The sequence below is a fragment of the Thalassophryne amazonica genome, chromosome 5, assembly GCF_902500255.1.
Source record: "Thalassophryne amazonica chromosome 5, fThaAma1.1, whole genome shotgun sequence".
Classification (NCBI taxonomy): domain Eukaryota; kingdom Metazoa; phylum Chordata; class Actinopteri; order Batrachoidiformes; family Batrachoididae; genus Thalassophryne; species Thalassophryne amazonica.
The window spans coordinates 130,876,708-130,900,976 of record NC_047107.1 but is presented as its reverse complement, the minus strand read 5'-3'; the positions used below and the strand labels follow the sequence as shown (position 1 = coordinate 130,900,976).

At 41.9% G+C, this 24,269-nt stretch overlaps 1 protein-coding gene across 4 annotated transcripts in view; it reads right to left on the bottom strand.

Moving 5' to 3' along the window:
* The window catches only part of LOC117511364 (gastrula zinc finger protein XlCGF57.1-like), a 121,564-nt gene that overhangs the window by 6,595 nt on the left and 90,700 nt on the right, over positions 1-24,269 (bottom strand). The window contains exons 1-4 of one of the 4 annotated variants that reach the window (XM_034171409.1): positions 11,026-11,269; positions 1,207-1,291; positions 1,075-1,122; positions 930-985 (exon numbers count right to left, since the gene is read on the bottom strand). The exons of 2 other annotated variants lie outside the window; for them this stretch is intronic. In XM_034171409.1, the coding sequence (XP_034027300.1) occupies positions 930-985; positions 1,075-1,106 (88 nt within the window). In that variant the 5' untranslated portion in view covers positions 1,107-1,122; positions 1,207-1,291; positions 11,026-11,269. Of the gene's footprint in view, positions 1-929; positions 986-1,074; positions 1,123-1,206; positions 1,292-4,965; positions 4,985-11,025; positions 11,270-24,269 lie in introns of those variants that run through there. One more of the 4 variants, XM_034171405.1, reaches the window with a different exon arrangement.

The following is a 24,269-nucleotide window of genomic DNA, read 5'->3' as shown; positions in this document are numbered from 1 at the left end:
AGCTCCTCCTGGCTGTTCCTAAAGCCAGGCTTAAATCCAGAGGTGACAGAGCCTTTTCTGTGGCAGCGCCACGACTCTGGAACAGTCTTCCTAGGTCTGTCAGGTCCTCAGAGTCTGTAGGACAGTTTAAGTCTAGACTGAAAACTCACCTCTTCTCTCTGGCTTTCAACACTGGCTAAGTGCTGTATGCCTTGGTTTGTTATTTTGTTCTGTATTTTTAGATTTGTTATTCCTTTCTCCTTGTAAATATTTTACAGTTATTGAAATGCTGCTATTGTGAAGCACTTGTGAAGCAGCTGTTTGCTTGAATTCAGAATAATTAACACAAACATGAAGTTAAAACTTGTATACAACTTCAACTCATGCTACTACTAGTTCTGTTTACCAACAGTTGGCAAACACCACCTGTGTGAAGCCCCTTGAGGCAGCATCATTGCAATTTGGCACAATACGAATAAATTAAATTGAATTACGTGCATTGCTGCCACCTTGTGGACTGGGATGTTGTTAGTTCTTGCACTCAAAACGTTTCTAAGAAAAAGTACCAAAATGTGGGCATCGATATATTATTAAAGGCCTGATAAGGTCGATCAGAGAGTAAAACTCACTCCATGTGCTTCTTTTCTCTCATATTTCACTGATCACATTTTCCACGGTCACTCAGTGGTTTGTATTCATGTGTACATCAGTGTTTATCGTTACGCTGACGTCTCCTTTAAACTAGAGCTTGACTTTGATTCCTCACTTATAGGCCACTTTGGATCAAAGCAGCAGTTTTATCACTAACAAATAATTTAGTTCCACTAGATGGCGCACTACAGCAATAAAACAGTACCCCCCCCACCCCACCACCACACACACACACACACACACACACACACACACACACACACACACACACACACACACACAAATAACTGAACAGTCACCTGTGGCCTCAGGTTTTTCTCTGCAAGTGTTTTCAGACTCGGAGCTCGATTCCGTCCTGTCACACAGAGACGAAATTTGAATTTCAAAAGTGATCAGAAAACATGAGGCTCTGCTATAAAAACAGAATCAGAAGTTTGTACTTACAGACTGTTGTCCTGAGCGTGGACTCTGTCCATCTTTCTCTCATCAGGACTACGAAGAGGGAGAGAATGAAGACACGATAAAGCAACATAAACTGGAATGTTTTTCTGATGTAGAAACCAGAATAAAACTCACCTGGTTTTCAGCAGCTCTTCCACCTCTGGTGCATCGAGTGTCGTCTCATCGATATCCACGTAGACGCGGTCATTCAGGAATAACACTGTTTACAATGAATTACAAAAACAAAGGTCAACTTAAAAGAAGGACAAAGCTTTGATCTGAAGGTAAGACGTACGTACGAAGGTCGGCCGTGACATTTTGCCTCCAACATGATTACTTCAACAAACACGACATGCCTGCACAGAAATGTACTGATGCTGCCCGAGAGAGAACAACCCAAACTTTAAGCAGATGTGAGATTTGAGATCTCAGATGCATTCTGATGCATTTTCTGGTCTTTTCCACCCATCTTTTCACACAACTTGTATTGTGCTACCAGCCTTTAATTGAAAAAACATGGTACACAGTAAAAGAAATGACAATTCAAAGAACTCAAAAATAATAATTCTCAGTATCAATTCAATTGGGACAATAGGAGTATTAATCACACATTAATGCATCAACTTGTTTAACCTTTACTCACTCCTGAGTTTCCTAGTTTTGGCAGGAGCTTTGGAGCTATTGATGATCTCTGTTTTCAAATTCTTGGCCACCTTAAAATCCTTACAAATATGTTTTTACTTCAACATTCTGCTGCGTTTACACAGAATGATAAGTCACGAATGCCACGAAGTACGCATTCTTGGCCGCTGATGACAAATGTGATGATTTGAGGCAGTTGCGTCAGGTGTCCTCAGGAACTGCTACCACCTGTTACCGCACAATACGATTAATGGCACGTGTTGCTGGTGAATTATCAGGAACCATTATGCACGGTCAAGAATAATGTTCCACGTTGTTAAATTCTGTCACGTTGTGAATGAGGCAAATTGTCTCCACACACACCCCCATCAGCTGCTGAACAATTCAAATCACTCCAGTTTGCTCCTCAAAATCCACAGCAAAAGAACTTTGTGACTGCATGCTTAGTTGGGTTCTGCGCCATGGAATGGTGCAGCAAGGAGGAGGATACAGAGACAGCCAGATGTGTGGCTCCACGCAGCTCTCGTCTCGCTCGTTTTCCCAAACATCAGGCACAGCAGCAGGTGGAACACGTGCAGGAGCACACTGAAGAGCATTGGAATTAAACTTATAGCCAGCTTGGCGTCACTGTCCTTCTTCAACATACTGCAGCAATGAAACTGAATGCGGTGCAGCAGAGTTTAATTGTGCACACTTCAGAGAAGAACGCTGTCACGCTCTATTAAGGATCACCACTAATCAAGACAGATCAACATGCTCAGTTGCGACCTCCACGACATGAGGCGAAATGAGGGTGATGACATTTGTGTAAGATTTTTGATAGCCAAAAACATGCTCCAGGAAAATCACAAATATCACGCACCAACACGCACTATTAAGAAACCTATTCAGATGCGTTAAGAATGTCAGGAATGTGCCAAGAATGACGTAAATATGACATTCATAACACGTCCTGCATATGTGTAAATGCAGCATTAATTTCTGATTACATTTTGAAGTTAAAAAACTTTTATTACATTAGAAAACTATTTTTGGACAAATAAAATAGCATGAAAAGTAATGAGTACATGTAGTAATGGTAGATTCATTCATTCATTCAGCAAATGTATGTTTTTGATGTGGGACAAGAAATATATTTCTTAAAATATAAAGAAACATGAAACATCACTGTGCTATTTTCTTTGATTACGTGATGGTTAAAAACTTTAAAGCTAGAGTGCCAGGAAGCATGCTGAAATTGCGATGATTGTTAGAATTTTGATGGGGACCAGAGTAATTTTGTTCGTTAGTGTGATTATAAAGGATTCACAAAATATTAGTCTGAACATGATTAAAATTCGTCCGTAGCAAAACAAATTCTGAATTATTGGCATGTGCCAAAAATTCGAAAGCCAGGACGCCATCAGGGTGATGTCACAGGTCACATGGGGGGGTTTCACCGCAAGCTGCAATGACAGAAGACTGGCAATCAAACTCACGAGGATTGTGCAGCGCTGCTTTTGGACAGGTGAGTTGCCAGTTATGGTTATTATTTGAGTCTGTTACAAGCAAGCGCAGATGCACTTCCGGCTTGAATTCATCTGCAGGTTTTGACGTTCGCTGGGGTGAAACACGCTATAGATTTCTCTCAAATGATGTATGTTCCCACGAATTAAAAATTCCCCAAAAATTTTAATAGGTTCTAAATATGATGTAGTTTATATATATTAAACTTTTGAAGATTGCGGGCATTCTAGCTTTAAATAAAAAAATACTACGTTTTTTAAACTTGAGACATTTCTTGTAGTTACAGCAGTAACAATTAAAAAACTGTGTAGCTTTATTTGGTAAAAATAAAAATAGTTTTAACACTCAGCTCGACAGTGACTGATTCTGCAGTTAAAAAGCTAATTTAGCTGATAAACTTCAGCAGACGTCATGTATTATTTTTATTCACTCACCTCAGACAAACTTTTGTCCTTTGCTCAAACTCAATCTTGTGGTTTTGACTTGCAGACAGAGTTAAACTCTCATCTGAATGCTAACGATGTTAGCATTTTTAGCAGCTGAAGGCTTCATCCGTTAGCTCCACTTAATGTATGATTACTGGAGGAAAAACGCAGCTCATGACTTTTAATATCCACAACAAAGTAAACCGTTAGAAAAACAACAGCACAGTCCCAAAAATACGACTTTATAAACTCTAAAAAAGCCCAAAACAAATGAACCCTTCTTCTTCTTTGGAAATTATTGGCAGCTTACCACCACCAACTGTTTGGGCGTGGAACAGAAATGAACTGAATGAATGGACTCAAAAATAACCCAGAAATGTTCACCATGTGAGTAAAAACCCTGATTTCCTGTAATTTCCAGAAAACTTTTATCACTGTACTGATGAAGTATGTTTTAGGGTACGTTTTAAAATTCTTATGTTTGTTTTTAAATCTCTTCACAGTGTTGCTCCGCCTTACTTCTCTGAGCTTCTTCATCCTTATGTACGTGTCGGTCTATTAGGTCAGCTGACTAGGTGCTCCTGGAAGTACTGAGATCCAAAAGGAAGCTCAGAGGGGACAGGGCCTTCTCTATTGGGGCTCCTAAATTATGGAACAGCTTGCCCTGGTCTGTGAGAGAGGCCCCTTCACCGCCCATTTTTAAAGTTCATTTAAAAACTTTTTTTTTCCTCCTTGGCTTTTGGTCCCAGCAAGACTTGGTTTTTAAAATTGTACTTATTTATTTATTTAGCCCCTTCTAAGCCTGTATATCCCATCGATAGGAAATTCCACTTTTTATTTGTGAGATACTGACAAGCCAAAATGAAGCGGGTGGTAGGGGGTTAAATGTGTTTTAATGGATCTTTTAGTATATAGCACTTTGTGTCAGCAGTGGCTGACACAAAGTGCTATATACTATATAAGTGCTGTATAAGTGCTTTATAAGTAAAGTTGGTACGATACTGAAATAATCATGTAGGAGGCAGAACTTTTCAGCTGACCCTCAAAATAAATGCAAATAAATGTGGAATGGATGGAGATTCATTCACGCGCTCATCAACAATTCATTAACTCTTGTTTTATTTTCTACCACATTTATCTTCAGAAATAAAACAATAACTTTGAACAAAGTTGTGAACTCACAGATGTGATTTTTTTTTATCAATACATCATTGATAAATAAAAAATAACTATAAACCAGCTACAAATTTGATCAGCTGAATTCGGTAAAAAGAAGAAAAAAAAAAATTTAAATGACTAATTTTATTTTTCGCCTTCATACTTTAGCATTCACCCTGCAGCAGACTGGCCTCCTGTCCAGGGTGAACCCCGCCTCACGCCCTGTGTCTGCTGGGATAGGCTCCGCCCCCTGAGACCCTTGATTGGAGTAAGTGGGTACAGAAAATGGATAGATTTTAGCATTCACTGACATAATCAATCAATCAATCAATCAATCAATTTTTTTATATAGCGCCAAATCACAACAAACAGTTGCCCCAAGGCGCTTTATATTGTAAGGCAAGGCCATACAATAATTATGTAAAACCCCAACGGTCAAAACGACCCCCTGTGAGCAAGCACTTGGCTACAGTGGGAAGGAAAAACTCCCTTTTAACAGGAAGAAACCTCCAGCAGAACCAGGCTCAGGGAGGGGCAGTCTTCTGCTGGGACTGGTTTGGGCTGAGGGACAGAACCAGGAAAAACACATGCTGTGGAGGGGAGCAGAGATCGATCACTAATGATTAAATGCAGAGTGGTGCATACAGAGCAAAAAGAGAAAGAAACAGTGCATCATGGGAACCCCCCAGCAGTCTAAGTCTATAGCAGCATAACTAAGGGATGGTTCAGGGTCACCTGATCCAGCCCTAACTATAAGCTTTAGCAAAAAGGAAAGTTTTAAGCCTAATCTTAAAAGTAGAGAGGGTGTCTGTCTCCCTGATCTGAATTGGGAGCTGGTTCCACAGGAGAGGAGCCTGAAAGCTGAAGGCTCTGCCTCTGATTCTACTCTTACAAACCCTAGGAACTACAAGTAAGCCTGCAGTCTGAGAGCGAAGCGCTCTATTGGGGTGATATGGTACTATGAGGTCCCTAAGATAAGATGGGACCTGATTATTCAAAACCTTATAAGTAAGAAGAAGAATTTTAAATTCTATTCTAGAATTAACAGGAAGCCAATGAAGAGAGGCCAATATGGGTGAGATATGCTCTCTCCTTCTAGTCCCTGTCAGTACTCTAGCTGCAGCATTTTGAATTAACTGAAGGCGTTTTAGGGAACTTTTAGGACAACCTGATAATAATGAATTACAATAGTCCAGCCTAGAGGAAATAAATGCATGAATTAGTCTTTCAGCATCACTCTGAGACAAGACCTTTCTGATTTTAGAGATATTGCGTAAATGCAAAAAAGCAGTCCTACATATTTGTTTAATATGCGCTTTGAATGACATATCTTGATCAAAAATGACTCCAAGATTTCTCACAGTATTACTAGAGGTCAGGGTAATGCCATCCAGAGTAAGGATCTGGTTAGACACCATGTTTCTAAGATTTGTGGGGCCAAGTACAATAACTTCAATCAGAAACTAACATGTTTCATATAAGGTACAGAATTACAGTAAATAACAGTATTTTGTATCAATGCTTTAAAGGTAATGTTAAAAAAGTGCAAAACTGTCAGGAGTGTAACGCTCACAAGGGTTGGGGTGTTACCATCCTCACATCTTTAAATATCACATCTGAATATAACTGCTGTTCTTATTTCTTTAATTCTCTTCTTTCATTACATGACCAATGAAGCACGCACAGAAATAAGGATCAAGAACACCTCTTTCCGGGGAATGCCGCGATACCAAAGAAGTGGCAGATTATGCCAGAGCAAGAAACCAAGTGAAGCAGGTTTGCATGAAAGCTGAGAGTGATTATGAGAAGTTGGCAAAAGAAGGTAAAAAACAAAATCAAAAACCCAGAATGCATCCTTCAAGTGTGCCCACTCAAAGCTTAAACACAAGAGTTCAAGACCAAGTCACAGAAGACGGCGCAGTGCACCTTACCTGTGTGAAGCACTTTGAGGCAACTCTGTTGTGATTTGGCGCTATATAAATGAAAATAAATTGAAATTGAAAATTCACCAGAGAAGAACTCGGAGAGGGTATTCGACTCCCCATTGGAGGATCAAAGTTAACGAAGTGCTCAAAAAACTTAAGCAGCTGAACCTCAACAAGTCCTGCTGTCCTGACAACAGTGATGGGATGAACAACACTGGTGCGTCAACACTGTGCCGAGCACACAAGAGTGAAACCTCGTATCAGTGCGCGTACCGCTTTAAGAAAAAAAATCACGTGACCGATACAGGAACTGTGTTGTTCGGCTGCACCGTGCCAAATTGTGTTTATAAGGAAACAAACTGTATCGACATGTTGCGGATTTGTTGGCTGGAGTTTTACTGTTGGATTTTTGCTTGCTCTCACCTCCACTGACTTCATGGATCATTCAAAGATGTTTTCCCAGTCGAATAATTTTGATCTTTTGAATCCAAATAAGGTAAATCTTTTTCTCCTTAACCAGAAAACATATCCACACCTTTATCAACTTGCACTGAAATGTTTATGCTCACCATCTTCATCTGTACCCTGTGAAAGAGTTTTTTCTAAGGCAGGGGAACTGGTGTGTAAGAGGAGAAATCGCCTTGGAGCAAAGACACTTCAGAAACTTTTGTTCCGCAATAAAAATGCATAAAGAAATGTATTTTTAGTCTTTTATTTCATGTGCTTTAACACTTAAGTTAAATTTCCATACATAAGTTACAAATTTTAACTCTGAATTTTATTACAGACAAATTTCTTTTATTACAGACAACTTTCTACTTTTGAACTCTGATAAGACTGAAATGATGGTTCTTGTCCCAGCAAGACATCAGCACCAATTTGATCAGCTGGCGCTTAGCCTAGGTTCATGTGTTATACATCATACTGACAAAGTGAGGAACCTTGGGGTAATCTTTGATCCTACGTTGTCCTTTGACCTCCACATTAGGGACATTACGAGGAATGCTTTCTTTCATCTGAGAAATATAGCAAAGATTTGCCCCATCCTGTCTATGGCTGATGCTGAGACTCTGATTCACGAATTTGTCTCTTCTAGATTGGATTATTGTAATGCTTTATTTTCTGGTCTGCCGCAGTCTAGCATTCGAGGACTTCAGTTGGTGCAGAATGCTGCTGCCAGAATTTTGACACAAAGTAGAAGGTTTGGCCACATTACTCCCATTCTGGCATCCCTTCATTGGCTACCGGTTTCTGCCAGATTGGATTTTAAAGTTTTTTTGCTGGTTTATAAAACTGTTCATGGACTGGCGCCTTCCTACTTGGCGGACTTGGTTAAGCCCTATGTACCTGCGAGGCCTTTGCGTTCGCAAGGCGCAGGGCTTCTGTGTGTTCCGAGGATGAACAAAAAGTCTGTGGCGTATAGAGCCTTCTCCTACCGTGGTCCGGCTCTTTGGAATGATCTACCTGCTGTTATTCGGCAGTCTGACATGGTGGAGATTTTTAAATCAAGACTGAAGACCCACTTTTTTAGACTGTCTTATCATTAATTTTTTAATCTGTTTGTGTTTGCTTTGTAATTTTTTATTCTACTGTGTTTTATCTTTTAACTGTGCTTTTCTTGCTTTTAATGTTGAATTTAGATTAATTTGTGTTGTTGTGAATTATGTGAAGCGCCTTGGGGCGACTTTGTCGTGATTTGGCGCTATATAAATTAATAAATTGAAATCTAAATTTGCTATATTTTACAAACCAACTCAGTTTAGCATTTACACAAACAAGGTTTTAAGCAAATTTTAAACTCTTCTCATGAACAGCTTAACTCGACACACAAAATTATGCAATGATGAGATCATATTTTAAATAGAGGACTGGCGATTAACTATTTCACAGGCTGATGTTGGGTTTGCAGCACGTTAGCTTTTCCATCTTTTTTTCCCATTTTATTTACCTGCAATGATTTTATAACTACTGCAGGGGTCACTATTGAGCGACCAACACAGTGTCAACACAGTGTGGACACAGTTTGTGTAGTGTATCAATACACTGCTTGAGGTATCATCATCCCATCACTACCTGACAACATGTACCCAGAATTCTACATGAGCTCCAAAAGACTATAGCAGCACCCCTCGCCAACATCTTCCAGTGAGCAACAAGCAAATAAAGGACACTACAGATTAGGACTCACACTTGGGCGATAAATCATTGGTCAAACTCTTCACTGCATTAGTCTGGCCCCATCTCGAGTACAGACATGCTGTCTGCTTCCCAGCTCACAAGAGAGACTCTGCTCTGCTGGAGAATGTACAACAGCGCACCACAAAACTGGGACCAACACTGAGGGAAGAACCTTATGACAAACTCCTGAGGGCACTAAAGTTACTGAGTCTCCAGTCCAGGCGGGTCCACGGGAATGTGATGGTTTTCAAATACACAAAAGGGATTTACAAAGTCGAAGTAGAGAACAAGAGCACCAGAGGCCACTATGTGAAGTAACAAACAGAGAGCTAACAAGGTGGTGAGGCAGAACTGGACAATGAGGTCAACAAACACCTGGAACACCGACCACAGGAAGTGACACAAGCACCAACACTGAACACCTTCAAGTACACGCTTGAAAAACGGCCGATTAGATTTTAGTCTCCCATCCAAGAGGCTACGTCTTCATACGGGGAGGGACCACTGGTTCTAACCTCTTTATATTATTTGATGGTGTATTACAACCCCAAACTGATTTTAAAGTTCACAAATAAATGTAATACTTTAAAATAGTTAACAAACCAGATCCGGTTTTGTTACATTTACAAAAATAAAACATGATTCTAACTTATCTTATCTTAAAACACCATTAATCACATTTAATTGTACTGTTGTCTATAAATCTGTTCAATTGAAAATCAACAAATAATGATTAGGCAGTGGATATTTTGCTGGACCCGGCAACCTTACAGCTAGCTATATTTTGCTAGATCTCCTATCTGATTGGCTAATTCAAATGACGTCATCAGTACCAGAACCTGTGATAAAATCAGCTCCGCCAAAGTTGAACTAGACGATATTTCACCATACGCGGCTTGCGTTGTTTTGCCGGCCATCTAAATTTATTCACGACGGAACGGAGCAGTTGGGTGGGAACTTAAAGGTGATCGGAGTTTAAGGTCTCCTTATTTCACATTCATGAAAGTAGCTCGATACTGGTGATTTTCTTTATTGAAAATTGGCATATTTTACCATTCACTATTTTCAGGGGTGGACTGATCGAAGGTTTTGCAGACATTAAACTGACAGAGAAAAAAACAGGATAAACACACGTGCCGACGTGGTCTTCTGTATTTTCATTTTTATTCTGTCTTGAATTTGCAGGTTTTGTTTATCATCCCCGCCCAACACAGAAAATTACCAAGACTGCAAAAATAATTTCCACGGTGTGGCAAAAATAATTTCCACCGTGCCTGAAATTATTTCCACCGCGTGGCAAAAAGCGCCGGTGGAAATAATTTTGTGCACGGTGGAAATTATTTTTGTCACACGGTGAAAATAATTTCGGGCACGTCTATGCTACGTTTTTGAGCTGCTTTTAGAGTCCGAGATCCCTCTGCCAGTAGGTGATTTTCTGTTCCGATTCAAACGACTTTATGGCACCCAAAACGACATTTAAAGATGAAAAATTAACACCAACAGTCAATGCCGAGAGTTCCGCCATGTTGAAATAAACCCTACGATGATGTCATCTGAACTAGCCAATCAGCGAGGAGATCCGGTCAAATATCGCTAGGTGCGTGTTTGCCGTATCCGGCAAAATATCCACTGCTTAACGATAATTCACCAGAATTAAATGGGTTATTATTTTTACATGGTCACACTTTTGTAACATTGCCCACTTTAGTTCAACATATAGCCCAATATAAACGTAAAAACAACTTCAACATGCTCTCCTTAATACTAGGACTAGTCTAAATAAACTGAGTTTATTTTGTAAACTCAATGTAAACACAGAAAGATGAATATATCTGTAACACACGGATGACACAATCAGTTATTTACAAACAAGTCCGTAACTAAACAAGTAAAACTGCGATCCAACACATGCTGTCTGAAGCAGAAAAACACGTTTTGTTCTTTTATTTATCAGCTAGCTAGCGCTGAGAGTTACGTAGTGACGTCACCACCGTTAGCCTGGCTACATGCTACACGGCTAACAAGCGTCACAAAGTATGACATAAAAACCACTTCCTCCGCGATAATGTCTCGGGTATATAAAGTGGGAGTATTTTCGGGTGTGTGTGAGTGAGACTCACGCGACGAGGAGCAAAAAGGCCACAATCCCAGTCGAGCTGGAGGCCTTTAGCCGCTAGCAGAACGCTAACTCCGAGGCTAATTCTGCTCCGAGCGTCTTCTCGGTCACAAAACGAACATGAATTCGTCTTCTCTCCGCCACAGATTTGGACCAGTCCTGGTTCCAGACATCAACCAAACCAACCTCTTGGGTACCAAGTTTGGAACAAAACCAGCAAAATACCAGCGCTCAAAATGGAGCCAGACACTGGGTTTAAAATCAAACTGCTTTACTGTCACAGCAAACCTGGCAACTCAACACGCCACCGACAAATCAAATGTCACCAAATTACACTGGGAATACCCAAACCTGGCAACTCAACACGCCAAAATCAAATGTCACCATAATTTTTTTTTTCCAGACAAAATAGAAAGAAAAAATGAGGCTCTAATTTTACTTTTAGTCCACACAGAAACATGATATTGGTGTCTATACCCATATTTTGAGGTTTAGGGAATCCAATGGTGATGACCAAAATGCATTTAATCTTTTTTTTTTTTTTTTTTTCATTTAACCTCATTTTAGGCCAGATAGAGACATAATCCTGATGTTAAAGTCTGAGTTTTTAGGTATGTAGAAAAATTGATTAGCTGTATTCAAGGTAAAGTTATGGGACCAAATGCAGATGCTAAAATTTATTAGATTTGTTGTTGTTCAAACAGTAGTGCTGTGTTGCACAAATAGTAAAATCCTAATGTATTGGTATAACTAACACTTCTTAGGCCATGAAAAGTTTTTGCCTCTTCTCACAAGGTTAACACACTGAGTATGGATAAATAAAAATATATTTTCATGTCTAAATAATACTAATGAGGTTTAATAATATGTCAGGTGGCCACCCATGACCCCACACCTACCCTCATCACATCATCACTTATCTTGAGATGCCCTGACCAAAAACAAAATATTTTATGAAAGACATTACAACAGACACACAGCACCAGAGGTGCATTTCACCTCTGGAATGGTTTGCAATTCGAGAAAAGATCACTTCCTAGCAAATCCCACCAACAAACAGAGGATGATTGAGTTGATAAGGAAACAGCTTCAAGACAGAGGATGTGATGTGCACTATGCTGATAATGATGCAGATCTGCTGATTGTGCAAACAGCAGTCACTCTTTCAACTGAACACAATGTAACAGTTATTGGGGAAGACACAGATCTACTGGTACTATTGTGCTATGACTGCAAGCCTCAATCTCACAATGTATACTTCTGATCAGATAAGAAGCCAAAGAAACCAACTAAGAAAGGTTTGTGTGTGTGGAATATCAAATGTCTGCAACAGAAAATTGGTCTGGACACTTGCAATGCCTTACTGTTTTGCCATGCCATTCTTGGTTCTGATACAACCTCTGGAGTGTTTGGACTAAATCAAATCAAATCAATTTTATTTATATAACACCAAATCACAACAAACAGTTGCCCCAAGGCGCTTTATATTGTAAGACAAGGCCATATAATAATTACAGAAAAACCCCAACGGTCAAAACGACCCCCTGTGAGCAAGCACTTGGCGACAGTGGGAAGGAAAAACTCCCTTTTAACAGGAAGAAACCTCCAGCAGAACCAGGCTCAGGGAGGGGCAGTCTTCTGCTGGGACTGGTTGGGGCTGAGGGAGAGAACCAGGAAAAAGACATGCTGTGGAGGGGAGCAGAGATCGATCACTAATGATTAAATGCAGAGTGGTGCATACAGAGCAAAAAGAGAAAGAAACAGTGCATCATGGGAACCCCCCAGCAGTCTAAGTCTATAGCAGCATAACTAAGGGATGGACTAGGCAAAGGCTCTGTCCTTAAGGTCATGAATGATGATAAAGAGTTCAAAGAGATAGCAGATGTATTTGCTTCAGACACATCTACACATGATATACATATGCTCTGCAGGTGAAAGGGCTATGGTGAAACTGTATGGTGGGAAGGAAAGAGATACCAGTATAAATGATCTTCGACAAGAAAGATTCTATCAGAAAGTGGCTACTAGCAGCGTGTTTGTGCACCCACAAAGTCTTCCACCAACTGCCTCTGCTTTGAAGTATCACAGCTTTAGGGTATATCATCAGGTTCAGGAATGGAAAGGAAACACCAGCATTCAAGCTCAGAATTGGGGATGGAAAAAGGTTGACGGACAGTTTATGCCAAAAATGACTGGCATGGCCCCTGCTCCCGAAGAACTGCTGGATGTGGTTAGGTGCAAGTGCAGTGGGGACTGCAATGGCATTATGTGTAGCTGCCGAAAGTATGGCATAGAGTGCACTCTGGCTTGTGGCGTGTGTAAGGGAGTGAGCTGCAGTAATGGACAAACTCCAGATCTTGCTATTGATGACTAGAACTGGTGAAACCAGGGGCACTAATACATGTATAACAGATCATTTTATATGTTATTATTTTTTGCAAACCAATACCAGTATAAGAACATGTAGCTACTTATGCTAGATTATTGCAATTGATAGATCTATGTGAATGCATTAAAGCGTATCTAGAAAATGTATCAACATATGTTTAAAATGACATGTATGTATTATTCTCAATATGTTACATGCTAGTTTCAACTAATAATATTGCAGTGTATTTTATTATTATATATTTTTCTTTGAAAGTTAACTGATAATTTTGTGATAAAAAATTCTAAAACTCCAATGTGGCTACATTGTGCTAGTAGGATAGTAAATATTATGTACTTTCAGACAAGTTTATCAACAGAAGTAACCATGTGTAGTTTTGAATTTGGTCAATATTTTGAAGTAGAACATGCCACAAACCCTCAAACAGGGGCATTATTTTACCCCACAAAAATATGCTTAACTTATTGGCATGAGTGTATGATCATGTCATTATGTGATCCACTATGAAGTTTGATCATAGGGAAAACTGGTATATAATAGTAAAAGTGGCAGCCATATTGAAAATCCAAGATGGCTGCCATTTGGAAGGAATTTTAATCATCACCATTGGATTCCCCATACCTGAAAATATGGGTATAGACACCAAGATCATGTCTCTATGTGGCCTAGAAGTAAAGTTAGGGGACCAAATAGATGTACTTAGTGGCCATTTTGAAATATGCAAATTAGGCACCTTTCCACCACTCGGATTTTCATGAACTTTTAGTATGTTTATATGAGGCACTAAAACAAATACATGGAAGTAAAATAAATTCTATTGCAATTTTGTCCGGGTCAAACCTTATTTTGACTGGGCTACTTACAGAGCGCCAAATCACGACAGCGTCGCCTCAAGACTCTTCACAGAAAACAGCTCCAAGAACAAAACAAAATGGACCAAAAGCTCAAAGAGCAGAATTAAAAGATTAAAAGCACAATAAAAGAGTAACAAAAGTAAAAAAAAAAAAAAAGAAAATAATAATAATAAAAAGCATAATAATACAATATGGTAATCATATAAAAGAGAAAACAAATGCGTTTTCAATCTGGACTTTTTCCAGATCTTTTCAGCTGGACACTCTAACACACGACTTTGTTCACAAACTGACAACAAATTTGACAGAAAAGTTAAAATATTGCAGTTTAGTTTTTGAAATGATAAAAATGGACAAATTTACACAAATGACAAAGTAGGGTTTTACACAAAGTAAGATTCAGTGGAAAAGACGAGCTGGGAAACAGAAAAGATATCAGACTGAAAAGACAAATAAAACCATTTGTAAAAAGTACAAGGAGTTAAAAAATTCAGGTGGTGAAATATGATATCATGCACATAAGTTAGCAATGTTTTTAGTGAACAATGACTTAATTTGTGGCTTCCTTTCTTCACCACAGCAGATCAGTCATCTCAGTCTCACCCTGTCCTCTCTATCTACCTCTGTCCCACCAACCACCTACATGTCCTCCCCCAGCACATCCATAAACCTCCTCTTTGGGCTGTTGAAAACAGAATTCAACACCCCAATCGGTTATTTCAAGTATCTGGTTATGCCTTTCAGCCTGACAAATGCCCCTAGAACATTCCAGGCCCTTGTCAATGATGTCCTCCGGGACTTCTTAAACCAGTTCATGTTCATCTGTCTAGATGGCATACTGATCTCCTTGCCTGATTCCGAGTCACACACCCGTCATGTACGCCAAGTCCTCCAGCGTCTCCTCAAGAACCAGCTTTTTATGAAGGCTGAAAAGTGTGAATTTAATCCAGAAACCGCCTCCTTCCTCAGGTTTATCATAACACCAAATCGCATCAAACCAGACCCAGCCAAGGTAACCGCTGTCGCCCGTAACCAATTATTAATTAACCAACCATAACCAGTTCACTTTTAACCAATTAACCCATAAGCAATTACAGCAATTCTTGGGGTTTGCCCATTTTTATCGACAGTGTATCCGTGGGTATAGTCAGGTCGCAGCTCCACTCACCGCTTCAACCTCTCCAAATGTCTCCTACCATTGGACACCAGCCACTGACAATGCATTCCACACATTGCTTTTCCACTGCACCCATACTCACACAACCTGACCATGAGAAACAGTTTTTGTGTCGGTTGATGCTTCAGAGGTAAGGGTGGGTGCAGTGTTTTCCCAGAAAACCACGGAAGACAATCGGATGCATCCCTGTGCCTTCTTCTTCCAGTGCCTAATGTCAGCCGAAAAGAACTATGATATAGGCAATAAGGTGTTCTTAGCAGTCAAAGAAGCCCTGACAGTATAGAGGCATTGCTGGAGGAGGTGCAGTCCCGTCTGTAGTATTGACAGACCATAAAAATCTAGAATACATCAGAACAGCAAAGCGGTTAAACCCCCAACAGGCCAGGAGCGCATTGTTTTTCGCCCTGTTCAAGATCACCATTACTTTCCGCCCAGGTAAACAAAATGGAAAACTGGATGCTCTGTCCCAGATGTTCCAGCCCTTGACCACCACAACTCTTGAAAACCCGGGTTCCATCATTCTCCAGTACATGGTTGTGGGGGCTCTAACCTGGAAAGTAGATAAGAAAGTCCAAGAGGCCCTGAGTCGCCATCCAGATCCCGGCGGGGGACCTCCTGGCCGTATCTTCATGCCTCCCGAGGCCCGTTCAGCTGTCATACAATTCTATCACACCTCCAAATTGGCATGCCATCCCAGAATCCACAAAATTGTTAATCTCATCCCCCGGCGCTATTGGTGGCCAATTAGCCAGGCAGATGTCCCCAGTGAGCGCCTTGTATGGCAGCACCCTGACATCGGGATGAATGTGAGGCATAATTGTAAAGCGCTTTGAGCGTCTGATGCAGATGGAAAAGCATTATATAAAATGCAGTCCATTTACCATTTACAGTTTTTGCCCGAGGAAAATCTCTTCATCAACCCCCACTGGCATGCTCCAGCCGCTCCCACTTCCAGGCCGTCCTTAATCCCACATCGGGATGGATTTCATCACAGGACCCCTGGCCTTCCAACAAAAGACAGTGGTTCTAACTATTGTTGACCATTTTTCTACGGCACTTTGTGCCCCTGGAAAAGTTTCCTTCAGCCAAGGAGACTGCTGACCTCCTGGTTCACCATGTCCTCCAGCTGCATGGCATCTCCCAGGACATAGATCGATAGCTAGATAGCTTTTATTATCATTGTCATTACAACAACGAGATTTCCGCACTCACATTCCACATACAACAGCAATTGATCTACAATTATTACTTGTTTACAGTAATAATGGCACACATCAGAATTAGGACAACACATATACATTTGACATTGTTTATGTGCACTAAACTTGAAACAGTCCGTTTCCCAATTGAGGCGATGTGAGTGTGTTTGTAGCCACTGCAACTGTCAAGTCGCACCGCCTGACTAGCTTGGGAAGATGGAGGCCTGCCACAGGGAGGGAGGGGCAGGACAAGAGGTAAGAGGAGAAAACTGGAGCATGCTTCGGTCAATGTGTAAGTCGGTCAGTTTATTGTCCTTGTGGGTTGAGATAAAAATGGAGCCGAATAATCTCACCAGAGCCTGGATAAATTCCTCTGGAGGTAAACAGCGGGCAACTGACCTTGATGCTAGATAGCCTGTAGTGTTGCAGCCGAGCAGTGAAAAACACTTTTTACAGTTTCACTCGCACAGCCAAATCCCAATTATGAATTAAGAATATTCACCGGCCTCTGAAACCTTCAGCTTCAACTGCAAGGCACACATCAGCTCCAAGGTGTCATCTAATTTGCGTCTGAGTTCAAGAGTCAACGCAGTCTGAGAATGCACTGCCTTGTCAACCTCATTAATCATGACGGACAAGCGAGGGCCCATGGTTCTTGATGCCACCGTCTTGCCAATTTTCCGGTAGATCAGGGCAGCACATAAACCAAAAAGTACCAGCCCTGCTACCATGAGACCAAAAATGAATAAATCCTCAACATCCTCAACGGAGAAAGGCACCAAGCATGCCACACGCCAGGAACTCCAGGAGTCGAGGACATAGCCCACAGGATACGGTCCATCTGCAGTTCACCTCCCAGGTGTTGAAATCTTTCTGTGATGCCCTGGGTGCTTCTGTCAGCCTGTCTTTTGGCTTCCATCCAGAGATGAACAGTCAGACAGAGAGAACCAACCAGGACCTCGAGAATGTCCTTCGATGTGTGTCCACTAACCATCCCTCTAATGTCAGAATTTCCCCTAGACTCTGGTTTTTACTCTGTTTTACCAGTGTCATGTGTTTATTTCTCCACCAGATGGCACCCTCAGTTTTGTTTTCAGACCTGGATCAGATGAGTGACTGATTACTGAAAGACTATTTAAACCCTGACTTTCTGTTCATGAAGTGCCAGAGACTTGTCGTTCGTTTTTTGTTTGTCACCTTGCTTTCCTTGTTTTTGTCTCGCCAGCTTTCAGAGCCTCGTTCCATGATCCAGACAGATACCAGGAGGACCAAACTTGACCGCTGGCCTGGGACCATAACTACGTCTTCCAGCTGTGTGCTCAAGACGCTGAAGGTTCCTGCAGCTTATGCTCAGTTAATGCTGGCCTCCCCTTCTAATTCCCGTATTAGAGTGAACTGTCTTTTCCTGGTGTTCCAGATGATTCCAGGACAGCTCCCAAGCAGACCTGGATCCTAGCTCTGACTATCTGCACAGCTACGTCACTTTGGGAACTCCTCGGCTCTCGACATAGAGTGCGTCTTGACTTCACGCCAGTAAAATTCCCCTCGTCTCAGTGAGATCCCATTCTTACTTGTTCCTGTTTGTGACTGTGCTATGATAAAGAACTGTGGCAAGAACTCTCCCTAAGAACTGCATGAACTCTGATATCAAACCACTGAGAACCCAGCCATATCAAGTCCTGCTTAACTGGAACTGCGTTACCACACACAGCACTTGACCTCCAACTTTTGGGTACAACTTATAAACTATGAACAATTACTGAACAGTGAACTTTATTTCTTAAAAAGAGAACTTTGAGAAGTGACTTTGAGTTTTTTCTTATCACTGTCACCTGTTGGTAAGGTTTGACCTCACTTCTGTGACGCACCTTGAGGCAACTTTGTTGTGATTTGACGCTATATAAATGAAAATAAATTGAAATTGTGGGAGGAAACTGGAAAAAACCCACACAGACATGGGCAGAACATGCAAATTCCACACCGAAAGGACGAGAAATGATTCCACATCCTTGTTGCTGTGAAGCACCAGTGCTAACCACTAAGCCACTGTGCCGCACAGTGAAAATGACCGATGAGGATGGGATCAGTTAGAAATAACATTAATTAGGTAGAATGAATGAGATCATTATTGCTGACCTCTGATAGTACACAATTTTTGAGGGTGGGGGTGGGGGGTGGGGTGGTAAATCAGAGTTGGGCTTATGCTCAAAGGACAGAAAAAGGAGCTGGACAGAGTTAAACTTTCCAGGAAAGGAAGAGATCAGTTAAATAAAGTGGAAAAAGTAAGAAAGAAAGGAATTAAATGACGTGAACAAGCTAAATACAAGAGACACAAAGAAAAGGACAGAGGAAAGAAAGGCAACAGTCGCCACACCTGTGACATCATCGAGACATCGAGCACAGTGATATTTAGACACAAACATAGTTTGTCCATCATGAACACCATGTTCGAGCACAAGGGTGTCCATAGGTGCACATGACACCAGGACACCCTGACCCGGAGGTCGATGATCGACTTTGTAGTCGTATCATCTGACCTTCTGCCACGTGTCTCGGACACTCAAGTGAAGAGAGGGGCTGAGCTGTTGACCAATCACCATCTGGATGTTGAGTTGGAGCCGCTGGGAGGGGAGGAAGCCGGTCAGACCTGGCAGGTCCAAATGTATCATGAGGGTCTGCTGGGAACGACTGGCGGAACCCTGTGTCAGCGATGTCTTCAACTCCCACCTCTGGGAGAGCTTCTCCCAGATCCCGGGGGAGGTTGGAGACATGGATTCCAAATGGACCATGTTCTCCACCTCTACTGTCCATGCGGCCACTCATAGCTGTGGTCACAAGGTCTATGGTGCTTGTCATGGCGGCAATCCCCGAACCCGGTGGTGGATGCCGGAAGTAAGGAATGGTTGTTGGTAAGTGGGACCCCGGAGGCAGCTGACAGGTACCGGCAGGCCAAGCATGCTGCAGCCCGTGCGGTCGCAGAGGCAAAAACACGGGTCTGGGAGGAGTTCGGGGAGGCCATGGAGGAAGACTATCGGTCAGCCTCGAAGAAATTCTGGCAAACCGTCCGACGCCTCAGGAGGCGGAAGCAGCTCTCCACCAGCACTGTCTACAGTGTGGGTGGGGAGCTGTTGACCCTGACTGGGGATGTTGTCGGGCGGTGGAAGGAATACTTCGAGGATCTCCTCAATCCCATCGTCACGTCTTCCGAACAGGAAGCAGAGACTGGGGACTCAGAGGCGGACTCATCCATCACCCAGGCCTAAGTCACCGAGGTGGTAAGGCTACTGGGGTGGATGAAATCCGTCCTGAGTACCTTAAGTCTCTGGATGTTGTGGGACTGTCTTGGTTGACATACCTCTGAAACATTGTGTGGCGGTCGGGGACAGTGCCTCTGGGTTGGCAGACTGGGGTGGTGGTCCCTCTGTTTAAGAAGGGGGACCGGAGGGTGTGTTCCAACTATAGGGGGATCACACTCCTCAGCCTCCCTGGTAAGGTCTATTCCAGAGTACTGGAGAGGAGAATTCGACCGATTCAACCTCGGATTTAGGAGGAGTAGTGTGGTTTTCGTCCTGGTCGCGGCACACTGGACCAGCTCCACACCCTCCATCGGGTGCTTGAGGGTTCATGGGAGTTCGCCCCAACCAGTCCACATGTGCTTTGTGGATCTGGAGAAGGGGTTCGACCGTGTCCCTCGGGGCACCCTGTGGGGGGGTGCTCCGGGAGTATGGGGTCCGTGGTCCTTTGCTAAGGGCTATCCGGTCCCTGTATGACCGCAGCAGGAGGTTGGTTCGCATTGCCGGTAGTAAGTCAAAACTGTTTCCAGTGCACGTTGGCCTCCTCCAGGGCTGCCCTTTGTCACCGGTTCTGTTCATTACCTTTATGGACAGAATTTGCTTGCCTCTACTGGTGGTTGGCTCTCACTGCGGTATTGTATCACTTCCTGTTCCGGAGCACAGCGGTGTTTTTCTGTATCTGTTAGCTGTTTAATCTGCGCAGTTAGATTGATCTAGTTATCTAGATTACGATTTGTTTCCCAGTGTAATCTTTACGTGCCTTAACTAAAGCACTCCTTCTGCTGAATCACCTCTAAATTATTTACACATTATTCACTTTGCGTGTTTTTAGGAATCCGCTAGCTTAGCGTAGCTACTAGCTCTTAGCCGATTTAGCATGGCGGCTTCTCCTGTCTCTCCTGCACTTTTCTGCTCTGGGTGTGAAATGTTTAGTTATTCCTCGGCCTCCTTTAGCAGTAACGGTACTTGTAATAAGTGTAGCTTATTCGTAGCTTTGGAGGCCAGGCTGGGCGAATTGGAGACTCGGCTCCGCACCGTGGAAAATTCTACAGCTAGCCAGGCCCCTGTAGTCGGTGCGGACCAAGGTAGCTTAGCCGCCGTTAGTTACCCCCTGGCAGATCCCGAGCAGCCGGGAAAGCAGGCCGACTGGGTGACTGTGAGGAGGAAGCGTAGCCCTAAACAGAAGCCCCGTGTACACCGCCAACCCGTTCACATCTCTAACTGTTTTTCCCCACTCGACGACACACCCGCCGAGGATCAAACTCTAGTTATTGGCGACTCCGTTTTGCGAAATGTGAAGTTAGCGACACCAGCAACCATAGTCAATTGTCTTCCGGGGGCCAGAGCAGGCGACACTGAAGGAAATTTGAAACTGCTGGCTAAGGCTAAGCGTAAATTTGGTAAGATTGTAATTCACGTCGGCAGTAATGACACCCGGTTACGCCAATCGGAGGTCACTAAAATTAACATTAAATCGGTGTGTAAGTTTGCAAAAACAATGTCGGACTCTGTAGTTTTCTCTGGGCCCCTCCCCAATCAGACCGGGAGTGACATGTCTAGCCGCATGTTCTCCTTGAATTGCTGGCTGTCTGAGTGGTGTCCAAAAAATGAGGTGGGCTTCATAGATAATTGGCAAAGCTTCTGGGGAAAACCTGGTCTTGTTAGGAGAGACGGCATCCATCCCACTTTGGATGGAGCAGCTCTCATTTCTAGAAATCTGACCAATTTTCTTAAATCCTCCAAACCGTGACTATCCAGGGTTGGGACCAGGAAGCAGAGTTGGAGTCTTACACACCTCTCTGCAGCTTCTCTCCCCCTGCCATCCCCTCATTACCCCATCCCCGTAGAGACGGTGCCTGCTCCCAGACTACCAATAACCAGCAAAAATCTATTTAAGCATAAAAATTCAAAAAGAAAAAATAATATAGCACCTTCAACTGCACCACAGACTAAAACAGTTAAATGTGGTCTATTAAACATTAGGTCTCTCTCTTCTAAGTCCCTGTTGGTAAATGATATAATAATTGATCAACATATTGATTTATTCTGCCTTACAGAAACCTGGTTACAGCAGGATGAATATGTTAGTTTAAATGAGTCAACACCCCCGAGTCACACTAACTGTCAGAATGCTCGTAGCACGGGCCGGGGCGGAGGATTAGCAGCAATCTTCCATTCCAGCTTATTAATTAATCAAAAACCCAGACAGAGCTTTAATTCATTTGAAAGCTTGACTCTTAGTCTTGTCCATCCAAATTGGAAGTCCCAAAAACCAGTTTTATTTGTTATTATCTATCGTCCACCTGGTCGTTACTGTGAGTTTCTCTGTGAATTTTCAGACCTTTTGTCTGACTTAGTGCTTAGCTCAGATAAGATAATTATAGTGGGTGATTTTAACATCCACACAGATGCTGAGAATGACAGCCTCAACACTGCATTTAATCTATTATTAGACTCTATTGGCTTTGCTCAAAAAGTAAATGAGTCCACCCACCACTTTAATCATATCTTAGATCTTGTTCTGACTTATGGTATGGAAATAGAAGACTTAACAGTATTCCCTGAAAACTCCCTTCTGTCTGATCATTTCTTAATAACATTTACATTTACTCTGATGGACTACCCAGCAGTGGGGAATAAGTTTCATTACACTAGAAGTCTTTCAGAAAGCGCTGTAACTAGGTTTAAGGATATGATTCCTTCATTATGTTCTCTAATGCCATATACCAACACAGTGCAGAGTAGCTACCTAAACTCTGTAAGTGAGATAGAGTATCTCGTCAATAGTTTTACATCCTCATTGAAGACAACTTTGGATGCTGTAGCTCCTCTAAAAAAGAGAGCTTTAAATCAGAAGTGCCTGACTCCGTGGTATAACTCACAAACTTGTAGCTTAAAGCAGATAACCCGTAAGTTGGAGAGGAAATGGCGTCTCACTAATTTAGAAGATCTTCACTTAGCCTGGAAAAAGAGTCTGTTGCTCTATAAAAAAGCCCTCCGTAAAGCTAGGACATCTTTCTACTCATCACTAATTGAAGAAAATAAGAACAACCCCAGGTTTCTTTTCAGCACTGTAGCCAGGCTGACAAAGAGTCAGAGCTCTATTGAGCTGAGTATTCCATTAACTTTAACTAGTAATGACTTCATGACTTTCTTTGCTAACAAAATTTTAACTATTAGAGAAAAAATTACTCATAACCATCCCAAAGACGTATCGTTATCTTTGGCTGCTTTCAGTGATGCCGGTATTTGGTTAGACTTTCTCTCCGATTGTTCTGTCTGAGTTATTTTCATTAGTTACTTCATCCAAACCATCAACATGTTTATTAGACCCCATTCCTACCAGGCTGCTCAAGGAAGCCCTACCATTATTTAATGCTTCGATCTTAAATATGATCAATCTATCTTTATTAGTTGGCTATGTACCACAGGCTTTTAAGGTGGCAGTAATTAAACCATTACTTAAAAAGCCATCACTTGACCCAGCTATCTTAGCTAATTATAGGCCAATCTCCAACCTTCCTTTTCTCTCAAAAATTCTTGAAAGGGTAGTTGTAAAACAGCTAACTGATCATCTGCAGAGGAATGGTCTATTTGAAGAGTTTCAGTCAGGTTTTAGAATTCATCATAGTACAGAAACAGCATTAGTGAAGGTTACAAATGATCTTCTTATGGCCTCGGACAGTAGACTCATCTCTGTGCTTGTTCTGTTAGACCTCAGTGCTGCTTTTGATACTGTTGACCATAAACTTTTATTACAGAGATTAGAGCATGCCATAGGTATTAAAGGCACTGCACTGCGGTGGTTTGAATCATATTTGTCTAATAGATTACAATTTGTTCATGTAAATGGGGAATCTTCTTCACAGACTAAAGTTAATTATGGAGTTCCACAAGGTTCTGTGCTAGGACCAATTTTATTCACTTTATACATGCTTCCCTTAGGCAGTATTATTAGACGGTATTGCTTAAATTTTCATTGTTACGCAGATGATACCCAGCTTTATCTATCCATGAAGCCAGAGGACACACACCAATTAGCTAAACTGCAGGATTGTCTTACAGACATAAAGACATGGATGACCTCTAATTTCCTGCTTTTAAACTCAGATAAAACTGAAGTTATTGTACTTGGCCCCACAAATCTTAGAAACATGGTGTCTAACCAGATCCTTACTCTGGATGGCATTACCCTGACCTCTAGTAATACTGTGAGAAATCTTGGAGTCATTTTTGATCAGGATATGTCATTCAAAGCGCATATTAAACAAATATGTAGGACTGCTTTTTTGCATTTACGCAATACCTCTAAAATCAGAAAGGTCTTGTCTCAGAG